Raw genomic sequence first — 18184 nt, 5'->3', positions numbered from 1 at the left:
TAGGTTATTTATTTTATTTCTCCCTTTAATCTAATTATACTGTTAATTTGAAATATGGTTAGATTCACTTGTTTTGTTTTGTTTTATTTTATTTTGTTTTGTTCACCACCTCTCCTTTTTATTTTTAGTGACAAAACACACTAGTGGGGTCCCTCAGCCTGGCCTGTGGGGATCGGGCCAAAACTAGCAATCCAACATCCCCTGAGGGGTCCCGGATTGCAAGAGGGTGCAGACCAGGCTGAGGGACCCCACCTGAATCCATGTACTGGGTCTCTAGTATGCATACAAGATCTTTGGTTAATCTCTTCCCAAGCTCCTCCTTTCCCCCTTCCCTCTGAGACTCATCAATCTGTTCCATGTTTCCATACCTGTGGTTTCTGCTCCTGTGTTGAGCGTCTGCCCCCTGGTCCACATCAGAGCTATTGAACGGTTGGCTGGTCACTTAGGATTTTATATATATAGACTAGAGGCCTGGTGCACGAAATTCGTACACTGGGGGGAAGGGGTGTCCCTCAGCCCAGCCTGCACCCTCTCCAATCTGGGACCCCTTGAGGGATGTCCAACTGCCCGTTTAGGCCCGATCCTGGTAGGATCGGGCCTAAACGGGCAGTTGGACATCCCTGGTAGGATCGGGCCTAAACGGGCAGTTGGACATCCCTGGTAGGATCGGGCCTAAATGGGCAGTCAGACATCCTTCTCGCAATCCAGGACTGCTGGCTCCCAACTGCTCGCCTGTCTGCCTTCCTGATTGCCCCTAACCACTTCTGCCTGCCAGCCTGATCAACCCCTAACTACTCCCCTGCCAGCCTGATTGATGCCTAACTGTTCCCCTGCCAGCCTGCTTGCCCCTAACTGCCCTCTGCTGCAGGCCTGGTCACCCCTAACTGCCCTCCCCTGCAGGCCTGTTCCCCCCAACTGCTCTCCCCTGCAGGCCTGGGTCCCTCCCAACTGCCCTTCCCTGCAGGCCCTGTCGCCCCCAACTTTCCTCCTCTGCTGGCCTGGTAACCCCTAACTGCCCTCCCCTTCATGCTTGATCGCCCCCAACTGCCCTCCCTTGCAGGCCTAGTCCCTCCCAACTGCCCTCCCCTGCTGGCCATCTTGTTGTGGCCGTCCTGTGTCCACATGGGGGCAGTAATCTTTGACCACATGGGGACAGCCATCTTGTGTTGAAGTGATGGTAAATTTGCATATTATTCTTTTATTAGATACGGTTAGATAGGATAGAGGCCTGGTGCATGGGTGGGGGCTAGCTGGTTTGCCCTGAAGGGTGTCCCGGATCAGGGTGGGAGTTCCCTTGGGGCATGGAGTGGCCTAGGCAAGGAACCTGTGGTGGTTTGCAGGCTGGCCACACCCCCCGGTGACCCAAGCGGAGGACCTGGTTTCTGGGATTAATTTATCTTCTATAATTGAAACTTTGTAGCCTGGAGTGGAGCCAAGCCTCCTGCTTGCTCTGTGGCTGCAGCCATTTTTGTTGGGATTTATTTATCTTCTATAATTGAAACTTTGTAGCCTGGAGTGGAGGCCTGGGCCAGCCAGGGCAAGTAGGAAGCTTGGCTTCCTCCATTGCCAGGGAAACCCAAGCCTCCGTCCTGCTCTCTCTGTTGCACAGCCATCTTGGTGGGGTTTATTTGCATATTCATTCCTGATTGGGCTGGTGGGCGTGGCTGGTGGGCGTGGCTTGTGTGTACAGCAGATATATGGTCAATTTGCATATTACTCTTTTATTAGATAGGATGTTACCCCAATGAATTCAATTGGAATAAAAAACACGCAAGAAGACATGAGAATCCTAAATATATAGGTACATAATGACAGAATTTTAAAATGCATAAGCAACACAACAATGTGGATTTACCTAATGCTGTTGAACTGTACACTGAAAAATGGTTATAATGCAAATTTATATTTATTTTAACACAATAAAAAAACTACTTGAAGAAAAAAAATTTCCCCAGGAGGGAATCATGTTGCAAAATCAGTGTGTCCTCAATATCATAGTATTAAAAATATATAAACAAAAATGACATATCTCAAAGGACAAAGTAAAAGCAGATCCATAGGTATAATTCTGCAGTGTATTTTGCATATATATTATAAGAGACGATGGACAAGTGAAAAATAACAATCCAAGTAGCAAATGTGACCTAGTTGACATATTAACAACACTTGTACATGACAACAGAATGTGTATTCTATTAATGTTATATGGAGATGTTGATCATAAATAATTTTATATCTATTTCCCTGTACTTCTGATTGCAACAAGAGGATTTACTGATTGTCACTTTAAAAAGTTAAACCTATTCATACACATCTGTAAGGCCTGTTTTATATCTCTGTTCCTCAGGCTATAGATGAAGGGGTTCAACATGGGGGTAACTACTGCATACATGACAGAAGCAATTATGTCCTTGGAACCCCAAGATGAGGAGAAAAAGTAAATACCAGCAAGTGTCCCATAGTATAAAGACACAACAAAGAGATGAGAGCCACAGGTAGAAAAGGCTTTAGAGAGTCTCTTAGCAGAGGGTACCCTCAGGATGATAGTTGCTATACGCATGTATGAGCCCAAAACAATGCTCAATGGCAGGAAGTAAAGCATTCCTCCCTCAGTGAAGATGACCAGATTATTGAGGGAGATGTCTGAGCAGCTCAGCCTCAGGAGTGCTGTGAGCTCACAGAAGAAGTGGGTGATGGTATTGTCAGCACAGAAGGACAGTCGGACCAAGAGGAGGGTATGAATAAGAGCATGGACACAGGTAACCATCCAGGAGCCAGCCACCAGCAACGTGCACAGTGCCTGACTCATGATTGTGGAATAGTGCAGAGGGTGACAGATGGCCACATACCTGTCATATGCCATCACAGCCAGAAGGAAGTTGTCAAGACAACCAAAAAGTATGAAAAAATACAACTGAGAAATGCATCCCTCATAGGAGATGGATTGTTGCCGAGTCTGGGTGTTCATGAGCATCTTAGGGACAGTGACAGAGGAGAAGGAGACGTCAGTGAGGGCCAAGTGGCTGAGGAAGAAGTACATGGGCCTGTGCAGGCGAGAGTCCAGCCTGATGAGCAGGATGATGAGCAGGTTGCCCAGCACCGTGGTCAGGTACATGCCCAGGAACAGGGTGAAGAACACGCCCTGCTGCCCTGGCGGGATGGGGAGCCCCAGGAGGAGGAACTGGGACACGCTGCTCTGGTTCTCAGGCCTCATGCTGCCCTTCTGTCCGCTGGGGATGAAGAAGGTGTGGGAGTCTCAGGAGTCTGAAAAGAATGGCCAGGACCATCATATCTCATACTGTCATTTTCTAGGAAATCCACTTTGAAATAATTTCATATTATTTCCACACACCTGTGGATGTATACATCTTCCATCTATTGCAATCTGGATGCAGGAAAACATTGATCCCCCGTGTTGTAGTTAAGAAGACATCATCACAGAGAAGCAAGAGAGGGTTCGCTGTTTTATTCAACCATTACTTTTAACATCAAATCTGAGTTGGGACCTCTACTAAGGACTGAAATTCAGCAATAAACAAGAAAGCAAGGTCCCCACTCCTATGAGATTAGATCTTGATGAGCATGGAGGCATCATTTCTACACCAGCCCAGAGCCAAACCATAGTAATTCACTGTGGCAGAAACAGAAGATGAGCCCCTGCCAAGTGGTGTCAGTTGTTTCTGCCTGAAAGTAACGTGAGACTCCAATGCTGAGTGGGTGTTGTTGGAGTGTTACCACCCTCCTCTTGTGAACCTGCGGGGTCCCATTAACCCACAGCTGTAAACTCAGGGACAGTGTTGAAATGGGTGGCCATTGAAAGCCACTGGATGCCAGAATAGCTCCAAGACAGAATAGTCCACAAACTATATTTCATAATAATGCTGAGCATTTTGGTGAACATTTGGATACTCGGCTTGGGACCTCACCTACCTTTTCTAATTAAATCCACTCATTAGTCTTACATTCTCAGATTTTTAAAAAATATATTTTTATTGATTTCACGGAAGAAAAGGGAGACGGAAAGAGAGATAGAACCATCAATGATGAGAGAGAATCACTGATTGGCTGCCTTCTCCATACCCCCCACTCCAACTGTGGATCAAACCCACAAGCTAGGCATGTGCCCTCACAGGGAATTAATCTGTGACCTTGTGGTTCATAGGTCAATGTTCAACCAGTGAGTCCACACAACCAGGCACATTCTCAGATTTTATAACCTCTTAACAGCTGTACTAAGAATTTGTGTTCTTTTACCAATTTAACTTTTAAGAAATAGGAACATAAATGGCACAAATTCTATAGTCCCACTATACATTAGGGGACAGAAGGGCACATATACACTTGTGTATATATCTGTATCTAAATATATGTGATATATAATGTATATAAGTTGATATACATGTTTTATCATTTTCTCTTTATTGAATACAAGTGTTAGCTACTTTTTGGGGTTCCATCTATTATATCTTTGTGATCAGAACCCATGCTCTTTACCATTGCACATGGAAACTTCCCTTTTCTGCTTAAGAGAGCCAAGAACAATGTATTATTTTAGAGCTGTGAGGACCAAAAATTGTCCAAAATTCTTAGTACTCTTCCTAGATAATTTCGTTTCTTCAGATTTATATTCTTTCCAACTAATAGTAAATTCCCAAATACATTAGCTTTATTTATACAATAAATATTTACTGAGAGGCTCTGTAAAATTCACAGAAACAGGTGCAGTTCTTTTCATTTTATAGATGGAAAAGAACTGCACTTGTGGAGACTGAGGCAAAAAAATTTATGTAAGTTGGCTCAGTGGATAGAGCATTGGCCTACAGACTGAAGGGTCCTGGGTTCGATTCTGGTCAAGTGTATGTACCTTGGTTGCAGGCTCTTTCCTGTCTCAGGCCGTGATCTGGGCACATGCAGGAGGCAACCAATAGATGTTTCTCTCACATTGATATTTCTCTCTGTCTTTCCCTCTCTCTTTCACTCTCTTTAAAATCAATGGAAAAAATACCCTCTGGTGAGGATTTAAAAAATTTATGTAACTTTCCCAAGGTCTCACTGCTGTATGATGGTGGTTCTTCCCTATAACTTCACACCGCATAATGCCTGGAGTTTATTTTGCTTTCATGTTTAATAAAGAAGAAGTTGTAAAATTCTGAGCAACTCACTCACTCGGTTACATGGAAATGAAAGCAGCTTTTTTTTCAAGAAGCAAGGAGAGGCTTTGAGTGTGCTTATCTCAGCTAATGGTGCCCCAGAAGGAGGACACTTAAGGACATTCTTGAGGTCCTGTATGCAGATCACAAACGGAAATGCACACAATACACACACACGTGCACACACACACACAAACACATACACACAGCTGATGTGAGGATTCCAATCACTAATGCCACATCCCCATTTTAAGGGAAGGAGAGCCTATCTGTGGTTCAGCACATGAACACTCATATACATACATACAAGTAATAAGTAACATACTAAGTGAGACATGCACAACACTCACTGATATACCATTCACGCACAAACACACTAACACACCGGACTCATGACAACTCAACTCACCACATATACATAACTCAAACACTACACATACGCACCAAAAACACACAAGACCACAAACAATTCAAAAATCTCACAAGAAACATAAACCAATAACACCTATGCTCACCCAGCCACACTCACTACAGCAAGCAGCACACATGCTCCTATTAATCAAAGACATGTTTCCCCTCTTCTGATCATCCCTTTCCTGGGGGAGGGCAGGCAGCATGGAACAGTTTACCCTGTTTAATCACAGGCACCATCATTAAAATACCCCAATACCCCATGCACATGATCACAAACACGGTCACATACACAGAGAAAACCTAACAGCACACCTTTGTGCTCTAAACATGAGTGTCTCACCCACAGACACAGCTACCTGGTGCAGCAGCCCACATTGCTGAGCAGAGGTCTGAGCTCTCTCTGACCTGACCTGACCTTGGTTCCTGGTGAGGTGGGCATCTTCTTGTCCAGCAGCAGAGACAATCACCTCATTCCCAATGCTCAGCTGTGATGCCAGTGTTTATAAACACAGGCATGAATCAGGAATCCCTAATTACACGCTTGGAGGTCATAACTTATACTACATGTGCTAAAACAGGACTGTGGTTCACATACATAGCACACACACACACACACACACATACAACTATTAAATTGCATGTACACAGCATACACAATACACACATAAACACACAGTCATGGACACAGTCTCACAAATGAACCCACTAGGACACAGGCAGATCCATCACAAAGTGCAGATTTCCAGCTCCTATCACCTGGGCTCGTCATTGGTGAGTTCAGACACCTTCTGCTCCAGACTGTTGCCCATCTCCTCAGGTTTTCTTCAGGAGACCTAAAGTCTAACATCCAGACTCACAGAAGCAATATCTGGGGCCTTGGCACTTCTACAGACTTTCCTTTTCCTTAACCAGCTCCAGAGAAATGAGTCCAATGATAACACTTCACTGCTAATGAGAGACTGCAACCAAGTCCCCAAGCTTGTGGCTGATTTCTGGCTGCCCTTTGGGAGCTGTGTGTCCAACAGCCAGAGGGACTGGGGTCCTAGGGGACAGTGTCCCTGAGTCCAGTCATGCCCTGGACACCTTTCTTCTTGGGCATTGTTCCAGCTGGGACAAAGGATATTTCCACTTTTTGTTTTGAAATGATTTTAAAGATACAGAAAAGTTTTAAAAAAATGGTATCAAGAATTCCTTGACAGGCGTTGCTCAGATTCCATAATAGTTAACATTTTGCTATGTTTACCATTTGTATGTATGTATGTATGTTTCAGGCTTTAATTCTCAGTAGATATACCACAGTGCATATTATTATAAGGCATATACTATTAATTTTTCCAATGACTAGTGTTTTCATTTATCTTCATTGGCTATGGTTTTATCTGCCAGGTTATCTACTGTAAAGTTACAGATTTTATGGATACTATTTTAACCTTGTAATTAAAAGGTATAATTTATGTAGATATTTTGGTATTATATAAACATAACATTTTCCTTATTAAAATTTCACCCACTCACTTTAATGATTCTTATATGACAAAATTACTGCAAATGTGGTAGTCAAATGGTGGCTCTTTACAAATTCGATAATTTCTTTTTTTTTTTAATTCTATAATTTCTTGTATTAGTTGTATCTTTATTCCCTACTCATTTGTGTGTTGTTGTTGTTGTTTTTTTGTTGTTGTTGTTATTATTGTTGTTAATCCTTACCAGAGGATATTTTTCCAGTGATTTGAGATAGAGTAGAATGGAAGGGAGAGAGGGAAGGAGGGAGGGGGGGGGGAGAGAGAGAGAGAGAGAGATTGAGAGAGAGAGAGAGAGAAACATCAGTGAGTGACACATTGATGGTTGCCTCCTGAACGTGCCCCAAGCAGGGCCAGCGATCAATCCTGCAACCCTGGTACATGCCCTTGACTGTGTATGGAACCCACCACGCTTTGGTCCGCTGATGGAAGCTCTAATGACTTAGCCACACTGTCCAGGGATGCATATATTATTTCTGATTGGTGTTTTGGAATTCTTAGGACATATTCCCATAAGTGGGGTCACTAGGTCAGAAACAGTTCCTTTTTTAATTTTTTGAGGAAACTCCATAGTGTTTTCCACAGTGGCTGCACCAGTCTGCATTCCCAAAAATAGTGAACTAGGGTTTCCTTTTCTACACACCCTCACCAGTACTTGTTTGCTGATTTATCAATGATAGCTATTCTGGCAGGTACAAAGTGAAATCTCATTATCATTTTAATTTTCATCTCTCTGATCATTAGAGACGTTGAGCATCTTTTCATATGTCTATTGGCCATATGTACTAGTATGCCCTCTTTGGAGAAGTGTCTTTTCAGGTCCTTTGCTAATTTTTAACTTGATTGTTTGTGTTCTTGTGAGTTGTAGGTGTTCTTTATATATTTGGAAAATTAACCCCTGATCAGATGTATCATTGGAGATATATTATTGGACATGTTCTCCCATACAGTGGGTTCCCCTTTCATTATGTTGATGGTTTCTTTTGCTGTGCTGAAGCTTTTTATTTTGATTTAGTCTCATTTGTTTATTCTTTTCTTTGTTCCTTTTGTCTTAGAAGATATATCAGCAAAAAAATTGCTACAAGAAATGTGTGAGGCTTTATTTTCTATCTTTTCTTCTAAGATTTTTATGATTTTGGACTTACATTTAAGTCTTTTATCCCTTTTGAGTTTATCTTTGTGTCTGGAGTAAGTTGGCGGTCCATTTTCATTTTTTTGCATGTACCTGTCCAGTTTTCCCAACACTATTTGTTGAAGAGACTATCTTTACTCCATTGTATGCTCTTGCCTCCTTTGTTAAATACTAATTGACCATAGAGACGTGGGTCAATTTTTGGACTCTCTGTTCTGTTCCATTGATCTGTATGCCTGTTCCTTTGTGAGTACAGGCTGCTTTGAATACTATGGCCTTATAGTATAATTTGATATCCAGAATTATGATACCTTCAATTTTGTTCATCTTTCTCCAGATTGCAGAGGATATTTGGGGTCTTTTTTTGGTTCCATATAAATTTTGGGAATGTTTGTCTACACCTGTGGAATATGTCACTGGTATTTTAATAGGAATTGCGTTGAACTTATAGATTGCTTTGGGTAATAGGGACATTTTAATGTTGTTAATTATTCCAATCCATGAACATAGTGTATGCTTGCACTTATTTGTGTTTTTCTCAGTTTCTTTCTTCAATGTCCTATAGTTTTCCGAGTACAGGTCTTTTACCTCCTTGTTTAAATTTGTTCCCAAGTACCTTATTTTGTTGTTGTTGCAATAGTAAATGGGATAGTTTTCTTAGATTCTCTTTCTGATAGTTCTATATTGGTATATAAAAATGCCACCAATTTCTGGATATTATTTTTGTATTCTAATACTTTGCTGAATTCATGTATTAGTTCTAGTAGATTTCTGGTGAAGATTTTAGGTTTTCTATGTACATTGTCAAGTCACCTGGAATAATAACAGTTGTGCTGCCTCCTTTCCAATTTTGATGCCTTTCATTTCTTCTTGTCTGAACGAGGACTTCCAATTCTATGTTGAAAAAGAGTGGTGAAAGCAGACATCCTGTTTTATTGCTAATCTTAAAGAAAACGCATATCATTTTTGCCTATTGAGTATTTTTTTGGCTGTACATTTTTCATGTACGGCCTTACTTATGTTGAGGTGTGATCCCATTATTGCTACTTTTCTGAGAGTTTATTTCATAAACTAGAGGCCCAGTACACGAAATTCGTGCATGGGGAGGGGTGTCCCTCAGCCCAGCCTGCACCCTCTCCAATCCAGGACTGCTGGCTCCCAACAGCTCGCCTGCCTGTCTTCCTGATTGACCCTAACCGCTTCTGACTGCCAGCCTATCACACCCTAACCGCTCCCCTGCCAGCCTGATTGACATGCCTAACTGCTCCCCTGCCAGCCTGTTTGCCCCTAACTGCCCTCCCCTGCAGGCCTGGTCACCCCTAACTGCCCTCCCCTGAAGGCCTGGTCACCCCTAACTGCCTTCCCCTGCAGGCCTGGTCCCCCCAACTGCTCTCCCCTGCAGGCCTGGGTCCCCCCCAAATGCCCTTCCCTGCAGGCCCAGTTGCCCCAGCTTTCCTCCTCTGCCAGCCTGGTCACCCCTAACTGCCCTCCCCTGCAGGCTTGATTGTCCCAAACTGCCCTCCCTTGCAGGCCTAGTCCCTCCCAACTGCCCTCCCCTGCTGGCCATCTTGTGGCGGCCATCTTGTGACCACATGGATGCAGCCATCTTGTGTGTTGGAGTGATGGTCAATTTGCATATTACTCTTTTATTAGATAGGATAGAGGCCTGGTACATGGGTGGGGGCCAGCTGGTTTGCCCTGAAGGGTGTTCCAGATCAGGGTGGGTGTTTCCTTGGGGCATGGGGTGGCCTAGGCGGGGGGAGGGGCCTGTGGTGGTTTGCAGGCTGGCCATGCCCCCCAGCAACCCAAGCGGAGTCCCTGGTATCTGGGATTTATTTATCTTCTATAATTGAAACTTTGTTGCCTTGAGCAGAGCCAAGCCTCCTGCTCGCTCCATGGCCACAGCCATTTTTGTTGGGATTTATTTATCTTCTATAATTGAAACTTTGTAGCCTTGAGTGTAGGCCTGGGCCTGCCAGGGTGTGTGGAAAGCTTGGCTTCCTCCATCGCCGGAGGCAACTCAAGTCTCCTGCTCACTCCGTGGCTGCAGCCATCTTGGTTGGGTTAATTTGCATACTCACTCCTGATTGGCTTGTGGGTGTGGCTTGTGGGTATAGTGGAGTGATGGTTAATTTGCATATTACTATTTTATTAGATAGGATGGGTGCTGGGTTTTATCAAATGCTTTTTTGGCATCTATAGATAAGATCATGTGCTTTTTATTTTTCATTTTGTTTGGGTGATGTATCACATTATTGATTTGCTAATATTGTACCAATGTTTCATCCCTGGAATAAATCCCATTTAATCATGGTGTATGGTCTTTGTAATGCATTGCTGGATCCCGTTGGTAAAATTTTGTGAGGATTTTAGCATCTACATTTATCAGAGATACTGACCTATAACTTTTTATTTTATATTATTTTAGTGGCTTTATATAGTTTTGCAATTAAGATAATGCTGGCTTCATCAGAAAAGCTTGTTAGTTCTTCTTTGAGTATTTGGTAAAATTTGTCAGTGAAGCCATGCAGTCAAGAAATTTTGTTTGAAGTTTTTTAAATTACTTATTTAATTTTATTAGTTGTTATTGGTGTATTCCGTTTTTCTGATTTTTCCTGATTGAATTTTGGAAGATTGTATGTTGCTAGGAATTTGTCCACTTCAGTTGGGTTGTCCAATTTGTTGGCATTTAATTTTTCATAGTCCTTTCTTATACTACTTCGTGTTTCTGTGATGTCAGTTGTTAACTTCTCTTTCATTTCTCATTTTATTTATTTGGGTCCTCTCTTTTTTAATGAGTGTGGTTAATGGTTCATAAATCTAGTTTATGTCTTCAAAGAACCAGCTTTTGATTTCATTGATCTTCTGTGTTGATTTTTTTAGTCTCTTTGACATTTATTTTCACTCAGATATTTATTATTTCTTTTCTTCTACTTAGTCTTAGCTTCATTTGTTTTTCTTTTTGTTGTTGTTGTTCATTTAGGTGTAGGATTAGATTGTTTATTTGAGATTATTCTTGCTTCTTGAGGTAGTCCAGTAATGCTATGAACTTCTCTCTCAGGACTGCTTTTTTTTAATTATTATTATTATTTTATTTTTTTAAAATTATTTTTATTGATTTTAGAGAGGAAGGGAGAGGGATAGAGAGAGATAGAAACATCAATGATGAGAGAGAATCATTGACCAGCTGCCTCCTGCATGCCCCCTACTGGGGATCGAGCCCACAACCCAGGCATGTGCCCTTGGCTGGAATCGAACCTGGGACCCTTCAGTCCACAGGCCGACTCTCTATCCACTGAGCCAAACTGGCTAGGGCGGGACTGCTTTTGCTATATCCCATAGATTTTGGATTTTGGGTTTTGGGTTTTCATTTTCATTTGTTTTCAGGTGATTTTTTATTTCTTCCTTGATCTCATTGGTAACCCATTCATTGTTTAATAACATGCCATTTGGCCTCCATGTGTTTGAAGGTTTTTGAGAATTTTTTTTTTACTGTAGTTTATTTTTAGTGTCATACCATTGTTATCCAAGAAAATGTTTGATATGATTACAATCATCCTGAATTATTAAGACTTACTTTGTGTCCTCACATGTGGTGTATCTTTGAGAATGTTTCATATGCACTGGAAAATAATGTATATTCTGCTGCTTTGCGATAAAATGTTGTGTAAATATGAATTAAATCCATCCAATCTAGTTTGTTGTTTAAGGTCACTGTTTTTTCTTCTGGATTTTTTGTCTGAAACATCTATCCAGTAATGACAGTGTGGTGTTAACCTTTTGCACTCGGATGTCGAGTGTGACTCGACACGGTTAGCATCGGTAGCAGCTCGTATGTCGAGCCACACTCGACACGTAGTTTCACCGCGGGAGGAAGGGAGATTTTTGTCTATTTTTCCAGTATCTTTTCTTGTTTTCATTAGCATGAAAGGGCAAGTAAAATGTAAATGCCGTCTCAACTGATGCCACCACCTAAGCTTCACCAATGGCATCTTCAAAGGCTATTTGTTTCTAAGACACATCAGTCACGTGAAGAAGGTTAGACCAGTACACTAACTTCCAGGGGTAGATTATTATCCACTAACTTAGAGCAACGTTCAGATGGAAAGCTCCATATAATCACACCTCACCCTAACAAAAAACACAAAGATTGTGTTGTTTGTTCTAACAGAAAAATCAAAGGAGGAAGAAGAGAGACGATTTATATTTGCGAAACATGTGAATGTAAAACAGGTCTTCATGTGGGTGAATGTTTCAAAAAATATCACACCATGAAAAATTATAGAGATTAAAATTACTCTTTGAATGTATCAATAATTTGAAATATTAAAAAATCCAAATAAATAAGTTTGTATGAAAAGAAACTCCAGTTTTTTATTCTACTGCTGCGCTTTGTAAAATCTGGGGTATTTAAAAAATTAAATCCCGAGTAGAGTAAAGGAATCGAGAAAAAAGCAAGCGAGTGCAAAGGGTTAAGATCACCTACTATGACTTTGTTGCTGTCAATCTCTTCCTGAAAGTCCACCATGAATTTCTTTATATAGTTAGTTGCTCCTGCATTAGGTGCATATACAGTATGTTTACAAGGATTATAACCCCTTGTTGGATCAATCCCTTTAGTATTATGTATTGACCGTCTTTTCTCTTGTTATGATATTTTTTTTGAAGTCTATTTTGTCAAATATAAGTATTGCTACCTCAGCGGAGTTTTTTTGTTTTTTGGTGTGTTTTTTTTTGGTTTACATTTGCATGGAATATTTTTTCCATCACTTCACTTACAGCCTGTGTGAATCTTTTGTTCTGAGGTGGATCTCTTGTAGGCAGCATATATATCTATGGCTCATGTTTTCTTATCCATCCAGCTATCCTATGTTGTTGTTGTTTTATTGATTAAGGTATTACAAATGTGTCCTTATCCCCTCATTGTCCCCCACACCTCATTCCTGCCCTAACCCTCACCCCTTGTTGTCTGCGTCCATTGCTTGTGCATACAAGTCCATTGCATGCATACAAGTCCTTTGGTTGATCTCTTCCCCTTACCCCCACCCTCCCCTACCTTCCCTCTGAGGTTTGAGCATCTGATCCATGCTTCTGTGTCTCTAGATCTGTTTTTGTTATCCATCCAGCTATCCTATGTCTTTTTTTTCTATTTTGAATATAAGATGCATTAACATCTTTATTTATTTTAAAATAATTCTTTGCTGTTGAAAAGTATTACATATCTCCCCCTTTTTCCCACATTGACTCCCTCTAGCCTGCCCGCCCCCCTCCAGGCCTTCACCACCCTTTCATCTGTGTCCATGGTTTATGCATATATGCATACAATGTCTTTGGTTGATTACCTCCTGCCCAACCACCCTCCCCATACCCTATGTCTTTTAATTGGAGCAAATAATCCGTTTCCATTTAAGGTATTATTGATAGCTACTTGTTTCTTGCCATTTTTTTCTTTTACCTATGTTCCTCTCTACAATATGTATTTTCTTCTTCTGAAAGCAGTCTCTTCAACATTTCTTGCAGTGCTGGTTTGGTGGTAACGAATAAAGACTGGGAACTCTTTATTTTGCTTTACCTGTGATAGTGTGGTCCAAATCTCCCCAGTGGACAGAATCCCCACTGATTCCAAACACCAGATGCTTCACAAGTTCCTGCTCAAGTCTCTGCTGCTCTGGGTTGGGATTCCTGTGTGCGGTTGAGACCCTATGCTTCTAGGGGAGGGAGCTCCATGCTTGCGATATCCCTCTGGCTTTTCAGCACAACCGCACATTTATGAGGAGGCTCTCCCTTTTACCATCTCCACCCTTCTTACCATCCTCCATGTGATTTCTACTGTACTCTTTGGGTATAAATATTCAGATTAGCTATCTTTGAATTGTTTTTCAAATTGATTGCTCTGCAATTTAGTTGCAAATCTAGTTTGGGGCTGAAAGGTTGTAGGTGCAGCTTTCAGCTAATCTGCAGATAATCTTGAAATCTCTAGTGTTTTAATATTTGATCAGTTGGCTAAGGTGGTGTCTGCCAAGTTCTCTACAGAAAAGTCACAATTTTCTTCTAGTTACTATATTAACCTTGTAATTAATAGGTATCATTTGGGTAGATATCTTGATATTATGTAAACATAACTTTTTCCTTATTAAAATATCACCCACTATAGTTAACATCCATTGGAAATTCTTATATGACAAAATTATTGAAAACGTTGGGGCGAAATGGTGATTCTTCTAATTCTTTCGTATCATTCTTGTTTGTTAGTTCTATTCTCCTATAAGAAAAAAACGTACCCTAATTCCCCAGTCATTTGTTTTTTATTTATTCATTTATATCATTATGGACTCATGGGTTCTTATTCTCTGAGTAATAATCCATTACCATTTTTACTCACTTTGAAACGTTGGGTGTGTGTACTCATAGGATGTAGGTCAGGACTGAGACAGAGAGAATGGGGAATAGCCCTGGCCAGTGTCGCTAAGTGGTTACAGCTTCAGCCTGCACATTGAATGGTTGCGGGTTCAATTCCAGGTCACGGGCATCTTTATTACCTATACTACACTAGTATCTACATCTGTATCTGTATTTATATCTGTACTAGGGGCCCAGTGTACGAAGATTCATGCACTGGGGTCGGTTCCTCAGTCCAACCTGCTCCCTCTCCAATCTGGGAACCCTCTCCAATCCGGGAGTTTCTGTCTGTCTTTGCAATCATATGAGCGAATTGTCTGAGACCCCAACCCAGTTTGGTTTGTTGCTCACAGAATAATAGAGGCTTTTTTTTCTTTGCTTCATTGGTGGAAATTTCCTGGAAGTTTTAGGATATCTCCCCTTTAATTTTTCCTAGACACTCTGATTTTACTTATTTCTCTCACCTTTGCTTTCCCTCCATCCCCCACCGCAACAGTAACTTGCTCCAGGCTCACTTTCCTCTAGTGTCTAGGACCATAGTTAGCAAACTGGCTCGTGAGCCACATGCGGCTCTTTGGCCCCTTGTGTGTGGCTCTTCCACAAAATACCAAGGCCTGGGCAAGTCTATTTTGAAGAAGTGGCATTAGAAGAAGTTCAAGTTTAAAAAATTTGGCTCTCAAAAGAAATTTTAATCGTTGTACTGTTGATATTTGGCTCTGTTGACTAATGAGTTTGCCGACCACTGGTCTAGGAGAACCATCTGCCACCAGAACTACGATTCCCAGAATTCCTGGTGCTCCTCGCGCTCCCTTCCTGCTCTGTCTCCTTCCTATGGCCTCCCACTCTGACAAGTCCTCCAAGCCTCCAGCTCTCCCTCTCGTGGCTTGGGGAGCCAAGTTCCCAAGCCACTCCACTCTCCCCTGGCTTTCCCACTCTGCTCTCCACCCCGTGCCTGTAAGGTTAATTTGCATACTCAGTCCTAATTGGCTGGTGAGCATAGTGGAGGTACGGTCAATTTACATGTTTCTCTTTTATTATACAGGATATGTATGTATACTCCTATGAGCGGTTAATGAGGTGTTAAGGTAGGACCGATTACTAGAAACATTTTCCTAATTATAAATGAAGTGGTATGCTCTTAAATGCATTTTTGAAAAGTCTCTGTATTTTTAACAGCCTTGTTTTGTAGCACATACCAGTTTTCATATGTAATTACTCATCATAGCTGATTGCAGTCTGCCAACATGAGGTAATTAATTGTGCAGTGGGAAGAGATGTGCACAATCAGCTTGAAGCCAACTAAACCTGGCATAAAGGAATGAGTTCAAAAATAAATAAATAAATAAATAAAGTTCACCAGAAGAAGAATATGATGCTAAATAAGAGAGTCTTGTATAACATAAAATAAAAAATACATAAGCAAAAAATGACATATAGCAAAACAGAAAGAGACAAATCCACAAATTATAAATGTGCAACATGTTCTGCATAGGATTTTGCATATGTCTCATAAGAGATGGTGAACAAATGAAAAACATCAATTAAGAAAAATGAATTATTAACAATCCCAGTAGCAAACATGACCTAGTTGACATATTAACAATACTTGTAGAAGACAACAGAATGCATGTTCTATTAAAGTTATATGGAGATGTTGATCATACAATAATTTTAGATCTATCACACTGTGCTCCTGACAGCAATAAGAGGATTTAGTGATTACCAGTTAAAGAAGTTAACCCTATTGACACAAATCTCTAAGGCCTGTTTTATATCTCTGTTCCTCAGGCTGTAGATGAAGGGGTTCAGCATGGGGGTAACTACTGTATACATGACTGAAGCAATTATATCTTTAGAACCCCATGATGAGGAGAAAAAGTAAACACCTGCAGCTGTCCCGTAGTATAAAAACACCACAGAGAGATGGGAGCCACAGGTAGAAAAGGCTTTAGAAAGTCTCTTGGTGGAGGGTACCCTCAGGATGAAGGTCCCTATACGGATATAGGAGCCCAAAATAACACCAAAAGGCAGGAAGAAAATCATTCCTCCCTCAGTGAATAGGACCAGCTCATTGAGGGAGATGTCTGAGCAGCTCAGCTTCAGGAGTGCAGCAAAGTCACAGAAGAAGTGGGTGATAATATTATCGGCACCGAAGGACAGTCGGACCAATAGGAGAGTGTGCAGCAAATCATGGGCACAAGAGAGAATCCAGGAGCCAGCCACCAGCAGCACACACAGCCCTTCCCTCATGATGGTGGTGTAGTGTAGGGGCTGACAGATGGCCACATACCTGTCATATGCCATCACAGCCAGAAGAAAATTGTCAAGTCCAACAAAATGTATGAAGAAATACAACTGAGAAATGCATCCCACATAGGAGATGGATTGTTGCCGAGTCTGCATGTTCATGAGCATCTTTGGGACAATGACAGATGAAAGAGAAATGTCAGAGAAGGCCAAGAGGCTGAGGAAGAAGTACATGGGCGTGTGCAGGCGAGAGTCCAGCCTGATGAGCAGGATGATGAGCAGGTTGCCCAGCACCGTGGTCAGGTACATGCCCAGGAACAGGGTGAAGAACACGCCCTGCTGCCCTGGCGGGATGGGGAGCCCCAGGAGGAGGAACTGGGACACGCTGCTCTGGTTCTCCCTCCTCATGCTGCTCTTCTGTCTGCTGGGGATGAAGAAGGTGTGGGAGTCTCAGGAACCTAGAAAGGACAACCAGAACCATCACATCTTTTACTGTCACTTTCTGGAAAAACTATGAATTGTTCAATTCCTTCGTATTAATATCTCACACCTGTGTATGTATGCATCTTCCCTCTCTCCCAGTCTGGCTCCAGGAAAACATTGAACCCCAAAGTAGTCCACAACTTCATTACACAGTAGCACGAAGGGGTTCTTTGTTTTATTCAACCGTTACTTTTAACATCAAGTTTGTGTTGGGACCTCTTCTAAGGACTGAGATAATGTCTATACCTGGCCAGAGCCAAACCCTAATAATTCACTGTGGCAGAAACAGAAGATGAGCCCCGGAAACTTGTGTCAGTTTTTAGTGCCTTAAAATAACGTGAGACTCTCGGGCTGAGTTGGGGTTCTTGGAGCATTTTCACACTCCTCCTGTGAATCTGCTGGGTCTCACTGACCCACAGCTGTAAACTCAGGGACACTCTCAAATGGGTAGCCATTTAAAAGCACTTCATGCCAGAATAGCTCTAAAACCAAAGTAATCCACATACTATCTTTGATAATATTATTGCACATCTAGTACAACATTTGGTTATTGGCCTAAGGATCTACCTACATTTAAAAATGAAATTCTCATGTCAACCTTACATTCCCAGATTTTAAAACCTTGTCACAGCTGCGCTAAGAATTTGTTTCTTTCACCTTTTTTAATTTTTAAGAAATAGAAACATAAATGATACAAATTCCATATGCATACAGCATTGCAGTAGGGAATAGAAGGACACATAGTCATGTGTATATATGTATGTTTAATGTATGTAATGTGTAATGCATAAAGCTTGATATATGTATTATTATTTTTACATAATAAAAATCAAGTATTA

At 41.5% G+C, this 18184-nt stretch overlaps 1 protein-coding gene and 1 pseudogene across 2 annotated transcripts; both read right to left on the bottom strand.

Moving 5' to 3' along the window:
- Positions 1-2281: 2281 nt before the first annotated feature.
- LOC307111274 (olfactory receptor 1J4-like) lies at positions 2282-3290 on the bottom strand (annotated as a pseudogene). The gene has a single exon. The product of its transcript is annotated as an olfactory receptor 1J4-like (transcript).
- A 13044-nt stretch (positions 3291-16334) lies between these two features.
- On the bottom strand, positions 16335-17270 carry LOC307111292 (olfactory receptor 1J4-like; the record flags this gene model as incomplete). Its single annotated transcript, XM_079791077.1, has 1 exon — positions 16335-17270. One exon carries the CDS (start codon positions 17268-17270, stop codon positions 16335-16337), a length of 936 nt encoding a protein of 311 aa, XP_079647203.1.
- Positions 17271-18184: the final 914 nt, after the last annotated feature.

Source organism: Cnephaeus nilssonii, assembly GCF_951640355.1.
Source record: "Cnephaeus nilssonii genome assembly, chromosome: 14".
Lineage (NCBI taxonomy): Eukaryota > Metazoa > Chordata > Mammalia > Chiroptera > Vespertilionidae > Cnephaeus > Cnephaeus nilssonii.
Note: the sequence above shows the minus strand (reverse complement) of the source record. Positions and strands in the feature narration are given on the sequence as shown.